Below are 27,484 nucleotides of genomic sequence, written 5' to 3' on the forward strand. Positions count from 1 at the left end.
CGTACACGCGGGCGTTTTGGCTTTTCGCCAGGACGCATATTTTTCGTCAGGTACATTATTTTCCCAACATCACAACTCAGACCAGAGCCGCGACAGCACATTTGTACTACAAAAAATGTCCCTCGCCACTACTTGCCTTACGGCAAAAGTAGCGCCCCTGCCACGTGACCCCTACTTCACTCTCCGCTAGATCACACCCCTCACGCTCTTCCTCTCCCATCACGCTCCTATAATGAAGTGGATTGAGGTTTGTTCAATGTATTTAAATTTTCCCGCCTTCGCGCTGCTGGCGCGCCATTTTGAGGGTACAGCACCATTTTTGTTTGTTGTTCTGCCCGGAACATCGCTAGTGGGAGCTCTGTTCTTTAATTTAGGTGCAGAGCACTTAAGGCGCTCGCCTTGTCGTCATAGCTCGCTCGCTGGGCCCAAGTAGAGCAACAGGGCGGGGGTGAAGATAATTAATGACAACCCACATATCAGGGCACAGCGACTAGTGATAACAGCGCTGCCCTAAGAAGAGAAAATTATCCAATCAGTTTTCGTGTAACATAGTCATTCTACACTCTGCACAAAAATGTTTGGGATGGCAACAAGCTGCTACAAATCAAGTCACACAAAGTTCACCAGCGTTCAAAGAAAGAGTTCACAAACTTAGTACGGCACTAGAGAAACGCTCAGGATGTTGCGCCTGACCACTATAAAGCGCGTAGACCAACGCAAAAGGAAGGCTTCTCATTCTAGAGCTACCAACTCGTGCTCCAAATGACTAATCAGAATCGACCGGACACGCCACAGCAGTGGGAAACATCGCCCGCTGCGGCCGGGCTCCAAAACATGCGGGACCACGATTTCTCCACAAAACAAAAGCACCAGCACACATCAGAAAGTGGTGATGATGATGATGATTAAACAACATTTATTGAGCCCAAAAGATTTGGTGGTGCCCACAGGCACCAGACGGGGGTGGTTGCCTATTCACGGGACCCATATGACTCCAACAACTCCTGGCCTCTGCCCACCAGGGCTAGCTGGGTCGGCAGGGCGGGGCTGGACAGCAAGGTCTCCCATCGCTCAAGGAGTGGGCCAACACATCACTTAAACGTGTGCGCATTCGAAGGGTGAGTCTGAACATCCTGCTTAATACCGTCCAAAATGTTGCCGCTACACAAAAGTGAAACCCAAGTAGAGCAACAGGGCGTCCGTGGTAACGCTGTCGTTCTCAGCGTACCCCAGAGGCGTCGAAAGCCAAGTGTTCGAAACTCGTGAACCGATTGATTTTAGGGTTTAACGCGACAACGCAACAACGCAGGCGATGAGGCGCGCCGTAGTGGAGGGCTCCGGATTAATTTTGGGCACCTGGGGATCTTTAACGTGCGCCGAAATCTCGAACACACGGGCGTTTTTGCTTTTCGCCTCCATCAGAAAAGCGGACACCGCGGCCGGGAATCGAACCCGCGTCCTTGTGTTCAGCAGCACAACGCCTTAGCCACTGAGCCACCGCGGCGGGTAAAACTTGTGAACCGCTGGCGCTTGTCCTACATCTCCCCGTTGTTTAGCGCAAAGAAAACTACAGGTACATTTGAGGCAAAACACTGTACGTAATTAACCGGCAGCGCCCGCGTTCGTTTAGTTAGGAACGCTCGTTCGGTTGGTTTTTACGTAAGCGAAAAAAGCGGCCGCGCAAGAAAATGGCGCTTTCGAAATGGCGCAGAAAGGATACACGCGCAAAAAGAAAATGGCGTGTTCGGAATGACGCAGAACAGCTCCAGGATACGAAATTACAGCAAGCACAAAAAGAACACAACTATGTCGTATGTCGTTTTTGCTGCATTCGTGCCCTGTTCACGTTTGGTATTCTTTTTGTGTGCAATCTGACCGCGGTAGTGAGAGCCATAAATGGGTCTCGTATATTTGTGATAGTGGCTCTGCAGCAGAAGTTTGTTTTGTCTATATCGCAATCATTTGCCCGTTATGCCAACCGCCTCCGCGGCGCGCTATTAAAAAAAGAGAAGCTGTCAAATACGTAAGTGGGTAAGTGTAGTATATAGGTAATACAGCGATTGAATTGCCTCTTGGTGGAAGTACACCGCTAATCTACTGTGCATGTAATATATTGTTCTTAAACATCTGTTGACCAACTTTTCATTTATTTGTTCTATTTATTTCCATTCATTCATTCATTCATTCATTCATTCATTCATTCATTCATTCATTCATTCATTCATTCATGCATTCATTCATTCATTCATCTATTCATTCATTCACTCATTCATTTATTTGCAGGAATATGCTAAGCGACTCCTAAGCCCCCTTACCCTGGCTAATGCGCGGCAACCTGTGCGCCATCGCGGCATCCTTGGTCGGAGGTGTTAACAACACAGAGGATGTACTTTCACCGTAACACCTTTTTTTTTTTTTTCTTGCAAAAAGCCGGCTTTAAAAATGCGCATCCTTCACAAGCATGAATCCACCCTTATCGTTCCAGCTGTAGAGTGCCGTCTGCGAACACATGGGATCGTTTTTGGTGCATAAGCGAGCTCATATCCCGCGACGCGAGGCCAATCACGGCGGGTCCGGGCGCTAAGCGCGAAGTACCGCTGAATGAACAGGAAGGCGCATCGTCCGCCGCCGCCTGGGCTACCGTGGGGGGCAGCTCGTGGGCCACGGCGAAACATTTTGTAGTACGCCCCAGTGAAATTTTCCCGGAATCGGGCGTTTGAGAATATCGGATTCCTGAATCGAATACAAATCTAATAAGAGCACATTTTCCGATTATTTTATGGTATATTATAAAAAGTGAAGTATAAATCTGAAGTATAAGTGAAATATAAAAGGGAAGATGGCATTGGCCATCCATTCCGATTAAAAGGGGAAGCCTTCAGAAGTCTCCGTCAAGGATGATGTTGCTTAGCCCCTTAATCGGCTTACGCACAACGTAATGAACGGGCCCCGCAAATCATTGTGCTCTGAAACATGGTTAAGTAGTGCGGTAAGGACGGGACAAAAGTAGAGACCACACAGGACTAGCGCTAGTCCTGTGTGGTCTCTACTTTTGTCCCGTCCTTGCCGCGCAACCATGTTTCACAGTTCGAACCAACTAGCCCACGTTTACGCATTGACAAGTCATTGTGCTCGCCGACTGAGGACCTGAGACGTGCTGACCGTATCGGAAGTGCCAGAAAAGAAGAAATTTTTTTACTTTTGATGCGAGGAATAAAACAACGGCTCTTCGCCTGCATGCGTGCATTTATGGAAACAAGCTGTCCGCGATGCACGTGAACCTAACAAAGCTACAACCAAGTTGTCCCTATCCAGTGCGTAGGAGGCGCACACAGGCCACCGCTACAAAACCTCAGAAACCACCCACTAGGCGCTGTACAACGTGCACTTCATATTGTTTCTATAACATTTCTGGCAATAATACCTTCCAAAACATTCGATCGCAAAACTATGTTCAACGCAAGTTTGGTTTCCCGCCTAATCGCTGACCCCACTCCTACCGTTAACGTTTCGTTTGCTCCCACACAGCACAAAAAGCTGAATTGTGCAAACATTTTATCGATGCAGCGGAAAATAAAAGCGCTTAAAACAGCAATCCTCAGTCTGCATTCATTAGACAATTCGACAAAAGCTGCATCAAAGCAATCAGGTGAGTAAAGTCTACAAATAATCCAAGCCAATCCATAAAGGTTCTCTTTTTTTGCTTGTTTTTCACTCTTTCGCGCTAGTCCGGAAATCCAGCTGGCACGGATGTGGCGGAAAGATTCAACTTACCAAGAGTAAATACGAGCCTCGTACATTTTCTGCGAAGCGACAGCCGGGGCGGAGCCGAGCTGGGCATTCCCGTGACCTTGAGTGCGCCGGTGTTGCGAGAGGCATATTGCTGGGGGCAGTTTTGAAATCGCCTCGCCAGCTGCAACTGCAACAAAGACATGTACCGCCGCGCTTGAGTCAGTCGCCGCTCGCGCGTCCCCGCGAAAGAAGCATCCGAGAATGAATGGAGCTGGTAAGTACCATCCGCGAGCTTTCTGCTCTGCACTTGGATAGAAATTTTCGCTGTAGTCGCATGTGCGTGAGCAACTAAACAGTTTCCGCGCTACTTTTGTGACACGTGCGGTTGTTTCTCGCGTGAAACAGATTGCTTCACGTGTGTTTTTCCTGTTGCACAATGGAAGCTTTGTTGTCAAAGGGGTGATGAATTTTTCCGTAAAGCCGTGTAATCGTCGCATATCTACTTTAAGGTCCTCCGAAGCACTTCTTTTCGCAGACGGCTTTGCCTGTGGCCCGTTGGGAAAGAATACGCTCGTAACATCTAAAGTCTCGAATGCATTCGTTCTATTGTTTATTCTTACAACGCATAATGATTTCAACTAGAGCTTTATCTGACCGAGGTGAATTTTCCAAGCACTGTCGTAATTTTTTTTTCACACGATTAATACAACGGTAAGAGCGTTTTACTTTGCAGTTAACGTAGCAGTCGAAAAATTTGCCAGAAATTACATGAAAACGCAAATTTTAGATGAACGTCGGGCAACCAATAATTCAATCATCATTAATAGTTGTGACTAGCTGCTGGGTGAGATTCTCACATTTAAGAAGTTCGTTAGCCAGTGATCCAAGTGTGGAGTGTCAGTCGTTTTCCTTGGACCATGATAAGGTCATAAGTCTATGTGCATGAACATGTGTTTTTGCCAGCTAGTACGAGTGAAGTGTAAGACGTCGGAACCTGTGAATTGCCTCGTACAACATATACGGCCATGTTTGCTGCAAAGCATCCTACTATGTTCATTGGCGAGCGGGCTTAGGACGAACACAGGAGAGCTGGTACTATCACAACAGCAGCCTCTGTGAAGCTTACATTCGTTACTGATTGCAGCACTGCGCTAGTCCACAGTGGCTACATAAATTGGCATACACACCACGGAAGCAATCCAATGGCCCCTTAAATTCTCAATAATATTGAGGTGACTACCTTTAAGGCTCCACGGCGTTAATAGTACCTGTTGCTGTGCGTGGCAATATTTTACTGCCCTGAGTGCATGAACCAGTGAATGTTACTCAGAAAGTTACCGACACAGAATAAAACTTGGGCACTAGGTTTCAGTACCGTACAGGGTATTGCAGGCTGCATTGATGCTGAAGTGCTTGCAACACGGTAGAGAGGTCGGAGACGGTGTTGTTTATAGCACTCTAACCCTCAATTCTAAAGTGTTAAAATTGGTGTTTGTTTCAAGCTGGTAATTGATAGCAGGGTGTTTTAGCAATTACTTTCCGAAATGTGGCATTCGTTTGGAAATAAGTCAGTAATGATTACAGTAAAGAGCATTGATAACTCCTTAAAATAAGTGGAACATCTTATTCACAAGAAGCTGGTCCTTGTTTTGAGGCATCCTTCTTTACATACATTATCGTCTCCATGCACAACATGTCGGTCATTATTCGAGACCTGTCCGATCGTTGAACGTATCTCAGTGAGGAGGAAGTTCTCTTGACATCACAGCTTGCACTGGCTAGGCACAACAATGTCACTACAGCATTTTTCAGCCTGGGGTAGCGAGCGCTAAAGGTCACGTGGACACTCGACGAGTTTTACGGCTGTGTTTCTGGGGCTTGCTTCTTCCAGCAAGTACTGGTTTGGAATAGCATACAGTCAGTCCACAATTGTGCAGATCGATCCTTTGAAAACGTCCGTTTGGGGAGAAATGGGATAAAATCGGGTTTTACTTGAAAACAAACAACCCTACGTATATGTACTTTTCGATGAGCACAACATGGCTGTGAGAATCACTAATAAGAGGCAGAAAGAAACTAAAAAGCAGCTCTACATCACTGCTGTGAATCAGAGGCATTTTGTTGTATGGTGCAGCATTTCCTGCAGCGTATTTTTTGTTCGTTGATTGCAGAGCCTCATTGGAAACGGGAAAGCCGTTTCCTGGCCGCACTCAACAATGGGGACACTCCAATGGCGTGGGCCATGCTCAACGGCATCAAGGGACCTCCGATAGACCCTGATGTACGAATCATGTCGGGAGGTGCGAGCAAGCCCGCTATATACATCGCTGTCGAAAAAGATTACTTAGAAATGGGTGAGTGCAAAGTCATTTGCATGCTCTCAGTGAAAGGTAGCAGCCTCGATAGCAGTGAAACAGTGTAAAGGTTAGCAACGCAACCTTGCTCCTAAGTCTAGCTGTTGCAGGGCGGCTGGAAACGTATGGGAGTGGAGCATTGGATGTTTGCAGGCGCTGCAATAACTTGCAATAACAAGGATTAGTATTTATAAGTGTTATATTTTGTGTTCAGTAAAGCGTTGACCTTATGGAGGGGAAAAACAAAAGTGCCTGCGTGTCGAGATTCCTGCGTGCGTTAAAAATGAACTCGAAATTTCGACCTCATGAAAACACTACTTCCGTGTAGTCTGCAGAAAAAGAAAGCAAGATGCAAAATACAACAGCTGAAATACGCACATGCAACTTCTCAAGGGTGAGGTTGCGTAGAAATTGATTTTTACAGTTGAAGTCGCATCCTCAGTACGATTTTAGAACAAATTGTAATGAACAGCAGGCAGTGTTAATTAGGTGCATTGAACCCTTTGTCTGCTTGTCCCTTTTGCGTGCATTTCCATTTTTCCATCCAACCAGTACGTGTGTAGTTTTCATTTGAGTAAACAGGCTGTAAATTGACCGCCACATACATTGTTTGTTTTGCGGCCAAGCGTTTTGGTCGCTGAAAACAAAATAGTGACAAGTATTTCTCATGGCTGGTGTCTGTGTGTGTGTCTTCCCCGCAGCTCGATGAGGACTGACTGACCGTGAGCGCTCTTTCTTACTTGCTTGTAAATTTGGTGCTGGTTGCGTGCGGATTTTTCACTAGGTGTTTGCAGTGTTTTCCTGGAGTTTGCCATGGGCATTCGAAATGGTTCCTTGCCACTGGTGCCACCAAGGTTTAAGGAGCTGTAAAATTAATTCCAAGCGCTGCATCAAAAAACCGATTCTCTTATTGCACTCACCAGGGTTCATAGTATTGGAAAATATAAAGATTACAGCTTTATGACTAACACTGTTTTAGTGTATTGTTCCTCCAAAAATGGCTAATTATCTCTAATTATCTTGGTAACTTATTGACTTACTCAAAAAATAATAGGATATGTAAAATCAGTGGGAAAAAGCAGCAAGTTTCACAGAGTTTACTTAACAATTAAAGGAAGCTGTTCCCCAGTGTTAAACTTGTTGCCAATGCACAGTTAGCACCGTATGAAGTAATGTTTACAGTTATTAAATAATGTTTATATATATATATATATATATATATATATATATATATATATATATATATCACTGCAGGCTCACTTGTTACATTTTTCAAAAGTTCTTTTCAAATAAAAACTTTGGATTGAATTTGTACATTTATCTAGTGAGAGGAATGCAGTGTTTTCTGTAAAGAAAGCTAATAGGCAGCTTTGCACACTTAATAATTGAGGTAGGTGCTAGCACTTTGAGGTATGCTGTGAAGCTGCCTCCTCGATATGTACACAAACCATTTGTGTTTGCAGCAGTCAGATGTGGTGCCACAGAAAGCGGGCTAACCACTTTCCACAGCAGACAGAAATCACACTCGTGTTCGCTTACATTTTAACTGGCAGCCTTTTACTCTTTACAGGTGGTTTTTGCACTTTAGAATGCAGTTTATCAAGTCGCTCTCGCGACCCGCCGCGGTGGCTCAGTGGCTAAGGCGTTACGCTGCTGAGGACAAGGTCGCGTGTTCGATTCCCGGCCGCGGCGGACGCTTATCTGATGGAGGCGAAAAGCAAAAACGCCCGTGTGTACAAGATTTCGGCGCACATTAAAGATTCCCCAGGTGGTTAAAATTAATGCGGAGCCCTCCACTACGGCGCGCCTCATTGCCTGCGTTGCGTCGGCGCGTTAAACCCTACAATCAATCGAGTCGCTCTCGCGCTACAAACTGCTAGCCTCCTAGTTAGTTCAGTTGGTAGAGCTACTGCTCTGGTTAAGCGGTGGTCCTGGGTTCGAATCCTGGACTAGGACGAATTTTTCTTCAACCGCGAAGTTCCTGAGAAAGCTGTAGAGCTTTCCTTTATAGCCGTATGGCTGCATTGAGGTGGATGTCATACTTTTCTTCGAAGAAAAGTTGTTCTGTGAAACAGTGCGTAAGCTTTCTTATCAAGAAGGTGTACTTACGGGACATTATTTTGGGCAAACATGTCAGTGCACATTGTTGGCCCAAAGCAAAGAGAAAAGACCTTTCATAACCAGCCGCATAAGCAGCAACTGAAGCTGCAGACTATACCTTTCCCTGTTGGCACTGGTGCATGGCAGGAAAGCCTGTCGCCACTATTGAAGACAGTCAAAGGGTTTTGGCGGCGGGCGTAAAAGTCCAAAGTGTGACATATCTTCCGACTAGTTCATTGCAAAAGATGCATTTTTGGGGCTTATTTCGTGGGCACCACTTTTTGTAATTATTGTAGAGGGTGGTCCCCTCTCCAAGCAAGACGTAACTAAATGTCGTTGGGTATTTATTTGTATTTTGTGACCTTTAAAGAGACACTAATGGGTGGGAACAAGTTGGCCTGTATCCGTAGATTACAGTGCCATGACTCGAAATGCACCTGTCTCACAACCAGCAGTTGTTTCATAAGGCAGAAAATGCCAGAAACGTGAAAACACATGCTGACATTCCGCACGCTTTTGGGTACCAAGTTTTGTGACGCCACACAAGTTGTCAATGGCAAGAGCTCATTGGAGGGGCATCTATAAATGTTTTCCTCAAATAAAGAGGGAAAAAATGCAAATCAAAGCTTTCTCTGCGCCGATCTAATTTAAAAACAGACTACAGCCTTTACGCATTGCGAGACAGGCTGCGTCCCTCACGCTTCAGCCAGCCATCATGCTTTCAATTTTGTTTTGGAAAGGCATTGGTGCACAAACAGTGAAGTCAATCATCTATGACAATGAACGCCCGGGCTTCTGCAAGCAGTATGGGAGGAAGCAGCAAAAGGAAAAATCCCGGGAGGGGCGAAGCGTGTAGTGTATAAGTGTATTCTTCACTCCTTGGTGTTTTTGCCAACGGAGATGAAACCGGTTGCGGGTCGAGGTATACAGCTTTGTCTCTTGTCTTTAGAGCACGAAGCTCTCTAGCGCGAGGCGCAATCGAGTTTCCCGGTGTTTTTTTTTTTAGTAAGCATTACGAAGCGCTCCAGGGCGAGACGTAATAGAGTGTCCCGGTGTTTATTTAGTTAGCGTTACGTTCTAGCGCGAGGCATAAACAAGTTTACCGGTGTTTTAGTACTGGGACTACATGAGGCGACAATTACGACGACAGAAGACATCAACAGTCCCAGCCCTAACAAGATGCACTACAGGTGGCTAAGCGACCTGCCTCAGCTTGTAATCTTCTGTTCTCCACACACGGATGTTGCTATTGGTAAAGCATTACTGGCTGGTTCGAACCTTATCGGCTGTGAAAGGTCCAGGGTACTTGCTGCAATGGTTAGCCGACCGATCTGACCTTGTGCTCTTCTATTCGCCGTGAACCGCTGTTGATGGACAATCTACAAATAGTGCGTTGCATTGCTCTACCCATGCTGTTATGTTTGGGCCACGCAAGCCTTGGCCGCGAGGACTACTCGAGAAAGGTGCGTAACAAAAGAAACGAGTGTGTATTTCATGCTAGGATCACACGAGAGAAGAGAATATGGGGTGGTCGTGATCACCAGACGGGATGAGGTGAAGGCGCTCGTCTGAGTTGCGCCTGCACTATATTTGAAATGGCGCTTCTTGCTTCTGAAGGGGCTTACCGGCCACTCGAGCATTTAAAAGCATTTCTTGTTCTGTCAGCGACAAATAATAAAAGCCCAAGCCAGTCTCTTCGGCCACAGAGACGTTCTTGGGTGTGGTCAGCCATGGCTTGGAGACATAAACGCAACAGTCGCCGGCATGAAAGCACCCAGCACCAACCGTTTACGCTCTAGACCTCACCAGTGCCTCACTGCCTGGCTCCTACGCCACAAAACAATGAAAGGGAAGCAGGAGAGAGAAATCCCAGGTGTATTTACTTATTTCTCAGCAAATGAAACATAGTTGCCCGTCGAGCAAAAGCCAAGAGAGCTACGAAACATATAATCTTTCAATTGAGGTGAAATTTTATTCAGCCTTTAGTGTCCTTTTAAGTGTCCTTTTAAAATATCCGATGTTTTAGAATTCTACAATTTAATTCAACCCCAAAAAGAATAGTGTTAATATTTACTTCGGTATTCAGATGTTTCGAATATTCTTACAACTCTGTTTCAAAGCCTTAAGCACTAACTCACCGTCCACCATCGCGTGATTTGCCCCAAGATGATGGTGCCTTGATTTGAAATCCTCCGTGGCATTGTTTCTGCATTGCAGCGGAGCTCCTGATCAAGTCCGGGTGCAGCGTGAACCAGTGTTCCTGCACGGGAGACTTCCCCTTGCACGTGGCGGTGCAGCGCAACAACATGCCCATGGTGCGCCTCCTGCTCAAGAGTGGCGCCAACGTCTTCTGTGGGGACCGCAGCGGCAAGACTGCGTTGCACCTGGCCGCCAGCCCTTGCACCCTTAGCAATCTCGGTACGTCCTCTTTGGAAGTGGTAGCCGTATAGCTGGTATTCACTGGCGAGGCACGCATGCAGGCAACCATGTGAGAGCGTCGTCGCTGGTTATGTCGGGCTCTGCGGGACGGCGGTTCTTGTCCGTGCTAAGCCATGGCGTGTGTTGCACATTCCAAGCTCTACCCCACCAAATGCAAAGTAATGCCTCTATTCCAATTTGAGTGCAATTAATAACATCTCTGTTGACACCACAGTTGAGAATCAGGTTGGAACAGAGCAGACGACACACGCCAGTGTTTTTTCGGCGTGTGGGCGCAGTGGCACGATCAGCACTTCGTGGCGCTTCGGCCATGTCCGTGGACTTTTTGTGTGTTGCCAAGCGAAGAAATTGACAGCTAAACTTTTCAGTGAATACCACCTATTCAAGTTTATTATGCTCGCAAAACCAACTGAAAGATGTGGTTTGCGGAAAGTGGCGACATGCAATACGAGTGCAACGGACGCGTCATCGGAATGTATCTCCAGGCATTGGCGGAATCTCGTCTTTGCACACGTTTTTATTGCAGAATGCGGAAGTGTGCTTGACTCTGAGCAAGCATTTTTCTGCTACTAGTACGAGCATATGTACAGAAAGACACCTCGTTATCACCTCGACCCATTCTTGGCTAATGGGAAAACTGCTCCGTGCATGAGAGAAGAGTAGAGCAGAAACCAATGGTGCGATCCCCCTCTTGTGGATTTGCTGCTCCAAAAAAGAAATAACCTGGAATTTCTGAAAGTGACAGTCTTTCTTGGGCTACGTAAACAAAAATTTGGTCGCTGTGTCACTCAATTCAGCCACCCGGCCAAAAGATGAAAGAAATCTTGAACAAGAAGTTTATATTGGCAGAACCTTTCCAAAGCAGTGAATCTGGTACTATACTTTATACAAAAAAAAAACGTAAGCAGGGGTGAGACAGCTGCGCATATTGCGCAGTTCTGATACAAATTTGTTTCACTGCGGCAGGCTGTTCCAAAAGCTTTAAAATTTAAAAAATTGTGCCAAACTGCTCCAAAACAGTCTGAGAGCCAAGGATATTAACGTTCCCGTCAGTTTCAGTGCAGGAAAATGCTTATAGACGGCATAATTTTCCAGCACCCCCAAAGTGATGCTGTTTGTAAAGGTTTAATTGATTGATGATTCAATAAAAATCCCGCATAAAATTCTCCCCGAGATTGTTTTTTCGAAAGCCACAATGCCGGGTTGCACATGTTATATTCTGTGAGTTTTTAAAGTTTCCCATCTAAAACCATTGCAAAGTCCTGTAGAAAAAATACTTATGTGTACCAATGGGTCAAACTATAGTGCAAATTGTTGAAAAAACGGATATTTTTGGAGCGCTTATCTCCGAAACGACGTCGCTGGGCGCCGCCATCTTGGTGTGATGAAGATTTGAAAACATGGCCGCCGGGCAAAGCCGGTGCTTGTGGTTCAGGCAGAGTGCTCTTTGCCAATTTCTACTGTGGTTTGGGTTATGGGGGTGGCTGGATTTACATGTAGTCGTTTGATCTGCTGCGGGAAGTTGCGCGGCTCGAAAGATGGGAGTTCATCAAAAACAACGAGGTGCTCACGAATTCACCATGTTTCGGGCTTGATTGTGTGGCGCAGTGCGTGCTTGAATTGAAATGAAATTTCGGGCTTATTGTGGTGTTATAAAACGCGCAGTTATTGCTGCCTTTTGACAGCGAGCTTGCGAGCTGCGGAAATGGAACGATCGACACTGGAGAAGTGGCGGTGCAGGCTCCATCACCGTAAAATGTTCAAGCTGTGTCCGATAGCGGGACGGGCTAATATTGCACGCTACTAATAACGGTTCATCTATCTGAGGTGAAATTTTTTTGCCAAAGAGGAGGTGGCTGAACATACCAACGTTACTCAAATTACGATTGTAGTTAACGTGCACCTTGGGGATTGAAACGGGAGGGCTGGTGGGGTGCGATGACTGTCACTTCTCTTTGCGCAACTTTTGCCGTGGCTCAATACCTGTGCGTAAAGCCCTGTCTGGGATTGTAAAAATAATAATTCCAACATTCACATGATAATAAAAATGCCTTACAATTGCTTATTTTTTCAATTCAATATTCTCAACGGCGCTGCACACTAACTGTTATCTATGCATAAGGCTAAGAATTTAAAAATGGTTTGTGAAAAGGTACTGCAATTCGTACCTTGTGATACTATGGTAAAAAAGTTTTCATTGAAAGGCTGTTCCAGTCATATGTACGTTCAAAATCGATTAAAAAGTGCACTCCCCCCCCCTTTGTTACCAAAAAATTTGATTTTTAGGCTCCTAAGGTGACATAATAAATGTCGTTGTTCTGCTCCAAATCAAGGTTCTTCTGCTCCAAAATCGAGATTTTGCTGCTCCAAAAACTGCTCCCAAATCTGATTCACCTGTCTCACCCCTTCGTAAGACATATTTGAGACAAAACATCAATACATAAATGGTACTAGCAGTGTTCTAATTAAGAATAGATGTGTGCTTGATTCTTGCTATAGCAAATTAAAAAATGAATTAAAAACAATGTTTTGCCAAAAAAAAATATACAGAGGGCTCGCGTTGGAGCCTAGACCCCAAGGCGGCAATCGAAGTCCAACAGAAACCAAAGGTTGAGCAAACTTGAGCAAAACTTGAGCAAACCTCCACCATATTTATTGCGGGAAGAGTGAAACGGGAGCAGAAGTGCAGAAATATGTAGGCAGGGGAGACAAAGAGAGTCATTTATGTGGCAGGGATGGAAGAAGGCTATTGTCTTGCAGCAACATTTGTAGCGAAGTAAGCAGATATGCAGGCAATTTTTTTGCGTTTTATTTTTCTCTTTCACATCACAGCGAGCCCAATGGCTAGGCACTGAAGCAGGACACTGAGACCACATTGTGTAGTTTAACTTGTATGACATTTTACTTTGCTATTCATCGAAAGACTGAAAGCTTACTCTTTTTTTTTTAATTAGGCGTGAGAAAAATGAAAAAAAAAAAAACAGCAGGTGCCCCTTGCAGCTGTCTCATGAAAAACCATCGAACAGCCTTCTGAATTTTAATGTTAGCTTTTCATTCCATTTTCTACCGCTTTTGTTTTGTAGTCAGATGAAACTTTTGTGTGATATGCATGCTGTAAGAAGTCATTTTGAAGACTTGCAAGCGAAGGCTGACAGTTGATATTGCCGAATCCTGCGGGGACTAAAAAAAGTAAGTAGCAGTTTCAGGTGCACTTTTCTCCCCAAAAAATACATAAGGTCTCAGCACCTAACGTGCTGTGTAATTATATGTTCTGTGAAGTGGCGGGACATATTCTCTGTGCCCCTGCAAAGACGTTGCAGCCCAGTGCTGGCTTCAAACGTGCTTTCCAGATGAAATGACATGCTGCTATGCTATCAAAGCCAATCAGCTGAAAATTTTTGATAGAATACAGCCATTTTATCCTTGCTGAAAGGACACTTCAAAGTGGCACCTCTTTGGAGCGTTAACGACTGAAACTGAATGAGGTGCTAATAGTAGCAGAAACCTGTGCCACACCTGGCTAAGGCTGATGTTTTGGATTACAGTTAAAGCTCGTTATAACGAAATTGAAGGGGCGCCGCGATTTGCTCGTTATAGCCAATATTTCGTTATAGCCGTAGCCGACATTTACTGCAAATATTATGCATTGTAGTTACCTAAAACCATCCTAAAACAAAAAGCGGGCGAAATAGCATCTTGCCGCACGGCGGTAGTCAGTAAAATAAACACATTCCGGAGGTAAAAAGGAAAAGCCACGAACCTACTTTATTGCAGTTCAAAACTCGTATTTCAAACAGACTTGGCTACAAAGAAGTCCGTAATTGGACGTTGATGCACCTTCCTGATGCGAGCGATGGCTCGCTCAGCAGCGGCCGCTATGTTCACGCCATCTTCGCCGCCCTCATGCGCGCCAAAGTAGCGGCGCAGCACGTCCACCGCATCTATATAGTGCCTCCGACGCCGTCCTCAGCGCTTCCTTTCACGCCACGTGCAACAACGCTGACGATGGACTCTCGGTTGCTCCCGATGGTGGACAGCGTACTCGTCCACACGTCAAAGTCTCTTGCCACCTTACCACGGAGTGCACCTTACCTTACTTCGCGCCCGATGCGACGGCTTTTATCATAGCCGTCTTCTGTTCAAGCGTGATAGTCTTTCGCTTTCGCTTCCCGCCTGTCGCACTCGCGTTGTTGGAATCACGCGGGCAGTACGACGATAAAGACTGCCAAAACCCACGCACACACAACTACGCGGCAACGGTCTAATTAGTGTCGCATGATGGGCGCCATGGGAGCAGTCATAGTTGATTTTACTCAAACGGACCAACCGTTTCCGCTCACTGAGTACCCAGAGTCACTGTTAATTATTTATAGTGACGCTGGCTAGTTAGTGAGCGGAAGCGGTTTGGCCGGTTGCGTCGAATCAAGACATACTGCTCCAATCCAGTGCAGCAATCCTCGCAGGTGTAGTTTCGCAACTACAAGTGATCAGTCTGCATTGATTAGAGCAGTATGTCTTGATTCGACGCAACCGGCCAAACCGCTTCCGCTCACTAACTAGCCAGCGTCACTATACGCCTCGAGCGCGGCCTGTAGGGGCGCCACTGAAATCCCCCTAGCGGCCCGTTTCGAAAGCAGGCGCGGGAGTCCGCGCCCCGCTCCCCAGTGCCGCCGCTGCTTTTGCGACACGTTCACGACTGAGATTTACCGTTTGTGAGTGTTTGAAATTCATGTTTCTGTGGAGCAGTCACTCTGCTCACAAATGGGGTGTGTTTACGAGAGTGTAAATGTTTCCGACGAAATCTTAGTGTGGTATTTTCGGTCTGTATAAGCGCCAGGTGTGTGTCACAGGCCAGCGTCGCGGAATCGGCGTATGATGGAGCCGATTGTAGTTACACTGACCTGAATTTACTAGCCGTGTCTCCGTAACCACCGGTTCCTCAGATGTTCATGCTACGGCTATACACTACGATTTAAATCGGTTTTGTGCGCTTACATAATCAGCGGAGCACTCATACCTGACAGCACACCAGTTACGTTTGCCAATATAATACCCCAGATATTGATCGCCACCATTTACAAGCCAGTCTGTGTTAATTTCGGAAATATTCAACAAAAGTACGATGGACAATGCATAATTATACTCGGGGATCAGCACACGACAGAGTCGTCTTGTCGTGAGGTGCGCGCCCGCAGACCTTCATCTGCTTACATATATCCTCTGCGAGCAGCGCGGAGACGGGCTTACAATATAATCCGCGTCCGCGACTAAATGCTTCTTCGAAATATCGTCATATGGCACAGGAAGCCTGCAGAATAAACCAGAAACTGAAATCAGAGGGCCTTATCACATACCACACTCTTCCAACAACACATTTCATCGCTTGTTGAACAGCCTACCCTGTATACTTCCAAAAATGCATCCGCCGTACGATCAGCTCTTCGTTGAAGTAGAAAAACAAAAGGAAAGTGAACGCGAGATTGATGTGTGGGATTACTAAAACGTTCATTGCTTGATTCCGCTCCGCATTTGTACACAGCGTCCCCCTCCCCGCCCCCCCCCCCCCCCCCCCACACCGATTTCTCGCGAAATAGCAGTGCATTTCGCGTATAGTTGGTCTAGTGAAACCTACCTGGCTTAAGTTTAGACGAACGTCTTTAGCATGCCAGAAGCTGCACTGTTTTTTTTTTCTAATTTACGTTAGAGCTTTGTTTCTAAATTCCGCATTGGCATAGCATTTATTTTTCTGTGGTTTCGTTTCCTTGGTTCTTGCTATATGGCGTGTGTGGGCACATATTTAACGACGCACAGGCTTGGAATATACTTTACATTCTCGCATGGTTTATATTCTTATAAAAGGCATAAGTTATTGTCCGGGATTGGGTAATCACTAATCACATCCCCGAAACATATTTTTCTGCGGCGTATATATGCGAAACGATGCCGCATTCGTTGTCCACGCTGCAAAATGACGCCAACCTCTCATTGTGCCAGTATCAGGCCTAAACGAGGCGTCAGTCGAATTCATTTGTGCCTGATGTTTTGGAGGTGACATGGGTGATATGTTGCTGCCGTCGCCGACGCCCGGAAGAGCGGCGACGAAGCGCGCAGAACCGCGTCCCCGGGTAGCTCTTGCAGGCGATCGCGTACTCTACGAAGACGCAGCTGCTTTTTAAGTGACCTAAACGTAATCTTTGCCTATAGTCGTCACCATAACAAGTTTTTTTTAGGGCGCGGAAAGGCGAAAAGAAGCGAAACAGAACCAAAACACTGCACGAGCCCCTATCAGTCACGCAGCGCAAATCCCGTCAACGCCGCGGAGAAGCGGCGGCAGGTGGCGCAGCGATCGCGAAGCTCGAGGCGTATAAATAATTAACAGTGACTCTGGGTACTCAGTGAGCGGAAACGGTTGGTCCGGTTGGGTAAAATCAACTATGACTGCTCCCATGGCGGCCATCATGCGACACTAATTAGACCATTGCCCAACTACGCAGCGACGTCGTCGATACGAACAGGGGAGGAGGGGGGAGAAGAAGGCGACGCAACCGCGCGCGCCGTGTGCATTGGGGCTCTTCTCGGACTCACCGCGGATAGTCCGCGGGTAGTCCGAGGATTCCCCAAAGCCATAGGGATACATGGGAAAATCGAACGTCGGACTGCTTCTCGGTGAGCCCGCGGTGAGTCCGAGACTGTAAATCGAAGGGCCCCATTGCCTGCATGCCGTGCGCAGCGAGAGGAGGGTGGGAATGGCTTCGCGGGCGCAGCGTCCGCACGGCGCGCCATCCAGCTTCGCGCGCGTGGCGGGAGTTTTGAACTGCTAATACAGTTGTCGCGTCGCGCACTGTCTCAAATCCGCGTTGCGCACTGTTGTAAAATTAGCTCAAAATTTGATTTCTCGACGAAATTTGTTCGTTGTATCCCGTAACGGGCAAATTTTACCTCGTTAAAACGAGGTTTTAAATACATTGGCTTCTATGGGGACTTTCAAGGGGAATTACGATTTGCTCGTTATATTCATTATTTCGTTATAGCCCGTCTCGTTATAACGAGGTTTAACTGTATATTGAGTTGGATTTTGGGAAGGGTTGGTGTCCATGGCGATTTATTTGATTGATTGATTGTAGGGTTTAACGTGCCGACGCAACGCAGGCCATGAGGCACGCCGTAGTGGAGGGGCTCCGGATTTATTTTGACCACCTGGGGATCTTTAATGTGCGCCGAAATCTCGTACACACAGGCGTTTTTGCTTTTCACCTCCTTCGAAAAAGCGGCTGCTAGTGTCACTAGATAAAGGTATAAGAGTAGCGGCACTCAGGCACGCAAGTCAGCAGCGGCGGCCATTTTGGTGTCTATCAGTGTTGCGAGATTGCCTCTTCTACGGCCTCGCCGCTAACTTCTACCGGGATGTTTGTTAACAACACTGCCAAAGATGCAGCAAAACGGCATCTTCGTGCACACTTCAGCTGTTGAAATGCTGCTACAAGCGTTATCTTTGATTCGTGTTCGGAACAACATTAGTTGTGCGCAGCCGCAGAGCAGGGGGACAAGCTAAGTCTTCCACAGTTTACCGACCGAAAATGCACAAACAACAAAATGGCAGCGCCCATGAACCGTCGCAGTGTAAACAAGTATCACGTGATGCGAACTGACCAATGATCATGGCGGCGACACAGAACAATAGAAGAAAAGAGTGCCGATACTCTGTAACCTTATCTAGTGACACTAGCGGCTGCCGCGGCCGAGAATCGCACCCTGTGTCCATGGTGATGCTGATAGTCACTTTTCAGCTGATTTCGGTTTTGAGCCTGATTGTTACACGCACACAATCGTTACTTTTAGTGAAAAAAGGTACGCATTAAAATCATGCAAATACGTTAGTTACCCTATCGCTGGTGTATTCGCTGTTTATTAGGGATGGGCGAATATAGATTTTGAGGTTCGAAGCGAATTCAAAGCGAATAGTGATTTGGTCGAATAATTTCGAATCGAATAGTTCGAATAGTACACATTGCAAATCACAAAGACAAATGAGCAACTTGTGACCTGACTAATGTACACAGTTTTTTCTAATAATTAGAACTCACGTAGGCACAGCATTGTGTAAAACTATTACCAGTTGAACATTTATTGCAAAATCTTACACGCAGCTTTCCTTTGCTGTATTCACAAGTTTTCATGAAGAAATGCCTGTTGCGCCACATGCTCTAGGTGCAGCAGTTTCCGCCGGCTGCTCATTCACAAGTTTAAGCGCCGCCTAGAAGCTCCGCTAAAAAAAGTATTGTAGCCACTAGTATCCTCGGCCGTAGCCAAGCAAAGCGCAAGTGGCTGGCCGCCCTATTCAAAATGGCGGCCTGTACAAGTCTGCTGGCTTGATGCCGCTATGTTCAGAGCGGTGTCGTTTCAGTGCCGCCTTTTTTTTTTAACCTAAAGTGTGCTGGCGGCCGAGAGCTTCGTCGAACCTCTAGGCAAGGCAGCAACTCGGCAGTGCCGGCACTGATTATAGAAATGTCCGCGTTGGTGGGTCTTGAGCCAAGCCTGGGGTAACTCTCGGAAAGCTTGACCGAAAAGCTTGGCTTTTAGCTGCCTGTTCGGGAGCATCGAATAATTCGAAAGTATCGAATACCTGCATTCGGATCGAAGCGAATAACGAATAGAGAGCTATTCGATCGAATAGTCGACAATATCGAATATTCGCCCATCCCTACTGTTTATTATTTTATTTTTAATCCCACTTGCACGAAACACTGTTTGTGTGTATATGCAAGCATTGGTGTAGGTTCGGTTACACCCGTTGTGTGTCATCTTAACCTCGCTCTTCTTGGTCTCTTAGATGGAGGGATCAACCCTAAGTTTTTTTCTTTTTTCTTATATGTGAGGGTGCAGTAAACGATTTTAGGAACTCTACTTTTCAACGTGGCCATGACCAGAGTGGCCCGACAACTTGAAATTGACTCAGGTGCCCGCTTCACCATATAAGCTGGCTACATCACAGTCGGGGCAGAAGCGGCTGACTTTGATTCTTTAGAGGGCCAGGTTTTTTAGTTACAGACCGCGGCTAATAGTCTTGAGCACAGTCTGGCTCACCTAGGTCTACAACTAGCACCTGAAAAGACCGATTTCCTAGCAGCATATGATTGTAAGCCACTCAACCCACCTCAAGAAATTGCAGTCAACATAGTCGACTGCGACACGTAACTGCTTCAGCTGAACCCATTACCCTTCTAGGCCTTCCAATTAGAACAAAAAACAGTCCTGCCACTTGGCTCAAAAGATTGCAACAGAAATTGAATGCCATACTACACTCCATCCACTGACTTCAATCTAGTAATTATGGTGGGGCACTGCAGAAAGCCATCTTGACTATGGCCAGGGCTGTATTAAAGCCATCATTCAAGAAGCCAAAGCCCAGGTGAACTTCAAAAGACCCCTTACACACCAGGGACACGCCTTAGCTGCGTGAGACGCCAGAACACCACCTGTACATCCTGGCTGCCCAGTCTCCATAGAACCCTGGTGGCAACCGGCACTTGACACTTCTACGCACAGTAAAGCTATAAAGCGTTTAATGCATCATTAAAACAACTGTAAATCTAATGCCTCCAAAGAGATCACCCTGAGAACGAGATTGCCGTTTTCACAGACGCATTATGGCGTGGGCCTTGCTTGGACTTTTCCCGAGGCCCCCGTTTTCTTAGGGTACACCACCGTACTTGGCAGAGCACTTTCAAGCCTGATGCCGGGCTATATGGTATTAACTACGCAGTGTCATCTATTACCTTCGATTGCGACCCACCTCTACCGCCCTCTGTACGCGTCCTCACAGGCTCTTATGAGGCTGTCGCTGCTTTGAGATCACATAATTCCAACCATGCTGTCGCCCATGAAATTCTTTGTCAGATTCAACTCCTGCACTGGAACAACCATTTTCTTCAGGCAACCAGGTGGCCCATAAGGTTGCTCAGGAGAGTACTCCCTCCCAACCTCCACTGGTGCCTGGGGTAAGCCCGTCGTGTTCCCCTTTTCCCTCCCCAGCAATGCACATCCACCAGTGCAAGAAGGATCGATGCGCCCGTCTCAAAGAACGAACTCCAGCTGGCTACCTCACCTACCTACCACCTCTTATCCGCTCAGGCAAAATCTTTATTTACAAATTTATTGCAAATGCAGCATACACAGCCAAAACACATCGCAAGTGCCCCCCCCCCCTGCCTCTACTTGTGCCCCCAATGTCCTTACTGCCATACCACTGCTCTGTCAGAGCTTTCACACCTTGTTTGGTGGTGCCCAGCCTTTGTCAGCCACCATACATATAAAGCCCCCCAACCACACCCCGGTCCACAACAAATTGATGACAAGTATTATCTGAAGCTGAAATTTACTCATTTGAAAGCAGTCTAGTACGAGTTGTTTGAATGGGTGCTCCAGATTGAACTGGCGAACCTGTATGGACTACTCACTATTGCGGTTACCACGAACTGGCCCATTAAAGGGACTTTGCAACACTTACCATCGACTACTCGGAATGTATTTTGGGGTAATGTCTACTGCCCCAGCCATCTCCTCTCTCAAGAATTATGAAAATCTGTTCACTATCACCGAAACAACACGCGATGAGAAATCATCCATAATTGTTCCCCCCTCTCAACTCGACCGCAGACAATGCAATGAAAGCTGCGCGCTCTCTTTCGGAGAGTGGGGCGGCTCGCGGTGTTCTCTTCAGCAGCCTTCAATATATCACAGGCCGGGGAGTTTTCTCCTTTTCTCCGCAACGTGGAGGGGTCTATTTCCGGTGTGGTGCCACAAAAAAGCAAGCATGGCTGCCTGCTCGCAAGCGCGCGCTCAGGCTGGTAGGGCGTTTTTGAAGCAATAAACATTTGTTGTCAAGTGATCTCGTTGAAAGGGGAGTATTGAGTTCGTCGCACACACTCTGCGCGCACTCAAAGCACAAAAGAAACACCAAAGCTACACGTACAGGTTCAGGCGTAGAAGAGGTTGGTTCACAGCGTTGACAACAGCTGATCGTCACAGGAAATGCGAGAAATAAGCTGCGAAGTTGACAGTGACAGCCAATAGGACAGCCATGGCCCAAATGACGTCGTTTAGGCCATGCCAGGAGTGGGTGATGAGAAGAATTGAAGAAAGTGCGGTTGGTTTTTCCGCGTCTTTCACAACAATTTGCGCGCTTACCGCTTCACGTGCACGTGTAATATTTGGCTCAGGTATTCCTGGCAGTGTGATCTAAACGTCACGCAGGTTTACTTGCACTGCACAAAGGGTGTTGCAGGGTCCCTTTAACTGCACATTTCAAAAGTTGGCCCATTCATTCAATCAACTGACCCTTTAGAAACATGCCAGCATTTGTTTACATTTCTTTACCCTCCCTCCCCATCCGTCGTGACCATCGGGACCAGTGGTCCTCCCTTAGTAAAGGTTCCCTGCTACTACTACAGTGGAACCCCGATAACACGACTTTCAAGGGACGACGAGAAAGCGTTGCATGACCGGGGTGACGTATGACCGGGGTGCGTGTAAATGCCGGCCTAGTAGACGGTCTAACACGACAAGTGGGCTAAGAACTTATTTAAACTACTATATTTAGTGCGTTCTCGCGTGATTTGCGAACCTTTAGCTGAAATCCCAAGTAAAAAAAAAAGCAACGCCTACGTTGTGCCCCCCGTCCCCTCCATGGCGTCCAACTAGCCCGCCATCTAAGCGCCGCGCGCTACGCGACATCGTGCCATCCGCCGCTATTTATAGCCTGCCAGAGCCGCAAGCCACGCGCCTTGCGCGCGCAAGATAAGGCCGACGTGGTCGAGCAAATTGAGAGAGGAAAAGGCAAGTGTGGAACTGCCAAGGCCAAACGAAACGAACGATAGCACAAGGCGGAGATGAACAAGAAACTGCATTGCCTTACATGATGGAGACACCCTTTGAACGGTCCCGTGCCGCCGCTATACGGTCGTAGGGCTCAACACATAGCTATTTTCGTTTCCCACAAGACCCAGCAACACTAAATAGATAATTCAACCTTCGCGAGTAAACCGTGTTGCGGCGACAATTATAGCGTGGCCTTGCTACAGTGAGTTGTTGCGGCGGCCAGCGAGTGACCCAAAATGCTGGTGCCAACGGGTATGTGTCTCCACCCATCGCCTCCTATATTTTGCTTCACCCTTGCGGCGGACGCACGTGAATTGAGGCACTCTGGAAAAGAAAAGAGCGGAGTTTCAACGCGGCTTTGAAAGACACTGATAAGCAGAGAGCAAAGATATAGGGAGAAAGAGCATCGGGAAAGGAAGAAACTTGGATCGAGTGGGCAGGGAAAACAGCTGTTCGGTCATTGCCGTGGGGTTGCGTCACATGTTTTCGCGTTCGTCGGCGGCTCAAGGGGAGCTTCAAATTTACGGCCCGCCTGCCACCTGAACTTCGGCTTCTCGGGGTCGGCGAGTTGGCGTACTGCTGCCGCTTGGGGCCGTCGCAGGTTAACTCCCGCTCTCGAGTACCCGCCTGCTTGCTTGCGTCTGTTCAGCAAGTGGTCTGGCCCGCCTGCGGACCTTTGCACATCAAACAGCATCAAACAGGGGTTAAGAATAAAGAAGGTCAAGACGAGGCGGCGAAGCGGTGTGAAATGTGGGAAAAACGCTGGCTTATCCGCGCCAGGGTCCGTCGTATGAAGCGGAATGAACGCGTGCACCCGAGTGTCATATCATCAGGGTTTTTAATGCATCGTTTCTATGGGGAGTTCGCCGGTACTGCGGTGATCTGTCGTAAGAAGCGGGTCGTCGCAAGTCTGGGGGACGTATGAGCGGGGTTCCACTGTACTACTACTCTTGTAAATGTGTAGCATTCTTTGCCGAGTCCCCCTACAGCCTCAACTGTGCAATGCCCTGCATTTGCACCCAAATATATAACTGGCAGTACTAGTACGTTTAATCGTTATGGTAGCATAAAAGGAAATAATTAATTGAACAGAATATTAAAACCAAGAAACACAGAAATAGAAGAAATTAAAAAACTAGAAGATGTAACTTATGAAATCAAGACTACGGACCCTAGACACTTCTGCCAAAAAACGAAGAAAAGATAGTTGAAAACACAAAAAACAAAATAGTGAGAACAGGCCAACCACGTCACGTCCTGCATTTGCGCGAGAATGCATAATTGGCTGATTAATTAACACTTTTGTGACCGTAGACAAATCAGTTGTTCTTGGGTAGTCCGAGAAATGATTTCTTCCTTACACAGAAAATGACATGCTAAACTGTAAGAGGGAGGATCGGGCTTTCCAACACTATTAATTTCAAACGACATATTTATTGCGAATATTATCAAAAAATGATGAAAACATCAATGCTACTTTGTGCAAGGTGAACATAAAAATAAATGAAATATTCGCTTTGAATACAAGGCTCTTAAAGAATAATACTGCAAATGCAAGCTTTGTAAGTACAAAAGTTCTGTACATACATACAAAAATATAAGCACTAGTGCCTATCATGCCACCACGCGAAGCAGTTTCTCGATGCAGTGAAATAAAGGTTGGCCCCACTCTGTGCAGCCGGCGCCAAGCAGTCCCGCCCGAACCAAGCTGACACCCCTCAAATAAGAGCTGTGACCTTTAGATTAGGCTGGATATGTTTACATCAATGCTTGGCAGCGATAGAACGGCCTGAGGAGAAAGCGAAATGGGCCGGCGGATACCTGCTGACGTTCCGGGGCAGTTTGACGCACTTTTGCCGTCCTTACTGAATTCGGATGAACTGAAGTTGTCTGATGTGTCTGTGCAATTACCATCATCCAGAGATTACAGCTCAGATTCATTGGAATCCGTCAAAATTCGCCGTTCACGTGGAGCATTGGCCTGCGGCATCGACGCCGCAACCGAAACCATGTGCGCCCGACTGCAAAGGGCCTTTAAAAATTCCCCTCGTGACGGAGAAGAGAAACTTTCCTCTTTTACCCTTTAGGCTGCGTTAGCTGTCCAGAAGCGCCCGGAGAGCGCCAAAATTTGAATTTGTATTCATCGATAACATACTATTGATGGGAATAGGCGCAGTCGCGAAAGTGTTAATGCAGTTAATTTCTACAATAGTGTAAATATGCGTCATGGATAAAAAGAAGCAAGGGAAAGGCTAGAAATGATCCCAACATATTGGGCTACCCATAGCCAAATCTGCCTATAAGAAAATTTGCAATAAAGACAAAAGCAGTGGAAGAATGGTGCGTATTCGTGCAAAACTTTCTGAATTCCTGCACGCTTCCTTCCCACCCCCAGACATGGTGCAGCTCCTGGTGGACAGTGGCAGCCCCGTGAACCAGCGGGACAAGAGTGGGGCTACGCCTCTGTCCCTGGCCTGCCAGTTCGGCCACCGTGCGGTGGCACTGCACCTCCTGTCTCAGGGTGCCGACGCCAGGGGTGCAAACCTGTCGGGCAGCACCCCCCTGCATCACGCGTGCGTGGCTGCACCGCACGATGTGGAATTGGTCGATCAACTGCTTGCCGCTGGAGCGCCGGTGAGTGAAACATCTGAGCGGAATAGCACGATTTTTGTTTCTGTGCAAGCATGAGGCAGCTCTCAGTTAACCCTTTCAAGACCACACCATAGGACATCGTTTACGGGTGAACGATGATTTTCAAACCTCCCGCAAAAAGTACAAACGGCACTATTCGGACAACTGACGCCATCTCATCTAGTGTGTTCATTGGAAACCCTTTTTCAATTTCATTGCCATTCGCTTACATTTCACGTGGGTAGACGGCGTCACGAGTGAAATTGGAACCCAAGGTAGCAGCGACTTGGGCAAAAATGGCGTCCTGTTTTACTGCGTGCTCGACAAAGCCAGACAGCAGTTTGATGGACTTTGACCACTGCTGCTGCTGGTTTTTTTTTTTTACCCCAGCAGCAGTGATGACTCCAGCAACAATGTGGATTCTTCAGATTTTAGTTCTGATGAAGACTCCCCCATTCAACAGCCTCAGACTTCGACCGGTGCTGCCAGGAAATGTTCGTTTTTAACTTCGCGCTGTATTTATAAACCAAACAGGCCTAATATCTGACTACTGCTGCATTACTTTTATGCGTAGGGTCTGGAAAACCTGCGGTGGGGATATTTTGCCAAATGCACTGCACCGTATCGCATTATCACCTTTAAGACAGCCTGGTGCTGGTGTAAAATTAGCACTGCGGAGCGGCCTGTGCTGCTTCTAAAGAGCGCTATTTTTTTTTCTTGCTTTCTACCACTGAAGTGATAATGATTTTGTGTCAGAACTCAAACAGGTATGCTTGAATGCATATTTTAGAGAGACCGACTGACCCTCAAGTGGCTTCGCAGAGTGGCCCACCTGTCAGGGCCGCTAGGTTAGTGGGCCCGCAAAAATCCAGAACTTGGTGTGCAGCATTCGTGTATATTTTGAGTCATAGCTTAGGAACGTAGAAACATTTTGTATATCTTAGAATTCCTAAAATAATTTTTAGGCTCACTAAAATCACCTATTTGTGTTTTGTGTATACTTTTTCTACGCATTTTTTTTTGTTTCGTTGCCCAATAAACTGTTAATAATTACACCTTTTACGAAATTGCTGTTATGTGTTTGAAAGGAAAATCCATAAGCTACAATTTCATTCATAGCAATGCTAAATGTGTCCAGTAGCTCAAGAGAAAACAAAAAAGGTTTTCTGGAAGCACTCACAATCGGCCGTTTTTCCGTGGTCACGAAAGAGTTGAAGGGGTCACGAAGACAGCATTGCAAGTCTGGTTCATTTGAAAGATCGCCTCGTTAGAATCGTACTGATACCGCTTTTAATGTAAACTTCGCTCAAATACCTTAATTACCCGATTCTAACGCGCACCCGATTTTCCTGACAAAAAACCGACAAAAACTTGCACCTCCGATTGTAACGCGCACGGAACTGTGTGAGCAAGAAAAACGAATGCGAGAGAAACGGGTGATTTATTTCCCGAAGTAATCTCACTCATCTCACTCCTCGTCGCTCTCCGCTGACCACAACATCTCGTCCTCGGTGCCGTCAAGCACGTTCGCGATGCCACACTTCTGAACTAACGTTCAACCATGGTCGATGGGATCGTGGCCCACGCCTCACACGCCCATCCCGCGAGCTTCTCCAGAGGCGCATGCTTCAGCCGACCGCTCGTTTTGAATGCCTGAGAGCCGCTGCTGCCATTGCTGTTATCAAGCGCGCAAGTGGAACGATTTGCCGATTTGTGTGAACGCCGATAGAAAAGCCCTAGGCGCCTATGCTTCCTGCGTCCGAAAAAAATCGTTGCTAAGAGCTTTAGCGCCATCTTGACATGGCGATGGCAATGGGTGGGACGAAATTTCCGCTGTTTCGGTTTCGTATCTGATTCTAACACGCATGCGATTTTTCGACCTATTTTTCCTGAAAAAAAGTGCACATTAGAATCGGGTAAGTACGGTAAGCTATATAATTAGGAAAAAAAAAGGGGAATGGCCATGCGACCCACCAGCTCATTTCTTTCACAAAAACCCATGACGTAATATGTGCCCAGCTGTGCGATTGGCTGAGGCCGGAAAATGCAAATACAAGTTAGGCAGGGCTTATAAGCTTGCAGAATGAGCTATTTTCGCTTAAATGTAATGCATGTTCATTTTATAGCAGTAAGAATGGTGGGGGTAAACAGTGGAATTGACGAAAGTACACGTAAACATGGACGTACCAGTGCGTACTGCTGTTGGTACTGCGCACACTATACTTTTTATAGCTGCACAGCAGTCTAGGGCTTTGTAGTTGTGTCACACGACACTGGCTGGGGGCCCTATTTTTCGAGCATACCCAATGTTTCACAAAATGATCACTATTAACCGTAACGAAAAACAAGCC

General features: G+C 46.8%; 1 protein-coding gene across 1 annotated transcript in view; it reads left to right on the forward strand.

The window, feature by feature from the left end:
- Positions 1 to 3,689: 3,689 nt before the first annotated feature.
- LOC144174610 (uncharacterized) overlaps positions 3,690 to 27,484 on the forward strand; it is a 30,604-nt gene continuing 6,809 nt past the window's right edge. The window contains exons 1-4 of the mRNA XM_077703387.1: positions 3,690 to 4,006; positions 5,904 to 6,086; positions 10,404 to 10,604; positions 24,898 to 25,136. Of these exons, the coding sequence (XP_077559513.1) occupies positions 3,994 to 4,006; positions 5,904 to 6,086; positions 10,404 to 10,604; positions 24,898 to 25,136 (636 nt within the window). The 5' untranslated portion in view covers positions 3,690 to 3,993. The remainder of the gene's footprint in view (positions 4,007 to 5,903; positions 6,087 to 10,403; positions 10,605 to 24,897; positions 25,137 to 27,484) is intronic.

The sequence above is a fragment of the Haemaphysalis longicornis genome, unplaced genomic scaffold (assembly GCF_048455015.1).
Source record: "Haemaphysalis longicornis isolate Haplotype H1 unplaced genomic scaffold, Haemaphysalis longicornis Haplotype H1 scaffold_3, whole genome shotgun sequence".
Lineage (NCBI taxonomy): Eukaryota > Metazoa > Arthropoda > Arachnida > Ixodida > Ixodidae > Haemaphysalis > Haemaphysalis longicornis.